This window comes from Halyomorpha halys, unplaced genomic scaffold (assembly GCF_000696795.3).
Source record: "Halyomorpha halys isolate HHAL.00 unplaced genomic scaffold, Hhal_1.1 Scaffold476.1, whole genome shotgun sequence".
Lineage (NCBI taxonomy): Eukaryota > Metazoa > Arthropoda > Insecta > Hemiptera > Pentatomidae > Halyomorpha > Halyomorpha halys.
This window is the reverse complement of record NW_027115949.1, coordinates 160,641-160,958: the sequence shown is the minus strand read 5'-3', so window position 1 is coordinate 160,958 and position 318 is coordinate 160,641. Positions and strand designations below refer to the sequence as shown.

Below are 318 nucleotides of genomic sequence, written 5' to 3'. Positions count from 1 at the left end.
TCAATCTGAGATTCTATTTTATTTATATTTATTGCAGGTTGGATTGCCTCTCGATTGAAAAGTTCACTAATCTTCAGTCTGTTTCTTAGTAGCAGATGTTATGAACTGATGCAGTATTACTTCATTGTGATTTTGTTAATGAATCGAATACTGATTTTTAATCAATCTATATTTGTAATATGATAAATAAATAAAATTCAAATTGCCAATGAAGAGTGGGATGATTGTAGCAGGACCTACTCCACACACCTGCCCTTATCGTACCGGGATGTGTCACACCCGAAGATAGGTCAAGCTGTAGCCATTGTCCCCATTGTG

General features: G+C 35.5%; 1 protein-coding gene across 1 annotated transcript in view; it reads left to right on the top strand.

The window, feature by feature from the left end:
* The window catches only part of LOC106683287 (uncharacterized), an 18,525-nt gene extending 18,312 nt beyond the window's left edge, over window positions 1-213 (top strand). The window contains exon 7 of the mRNA XM_067052913.1: window positions 38-213. Coding sequence (XP_066909014.1) covers window positions 38-58 — 21 coding nt within the window. The 3' untranslated portion in view covers window positions 59-213. The remainder of the gene's footprint in view (window positions 1-37) is intronic.
* The last annotated feature ends 105 nt before the right edge of the window (window positions 214-318 follow it).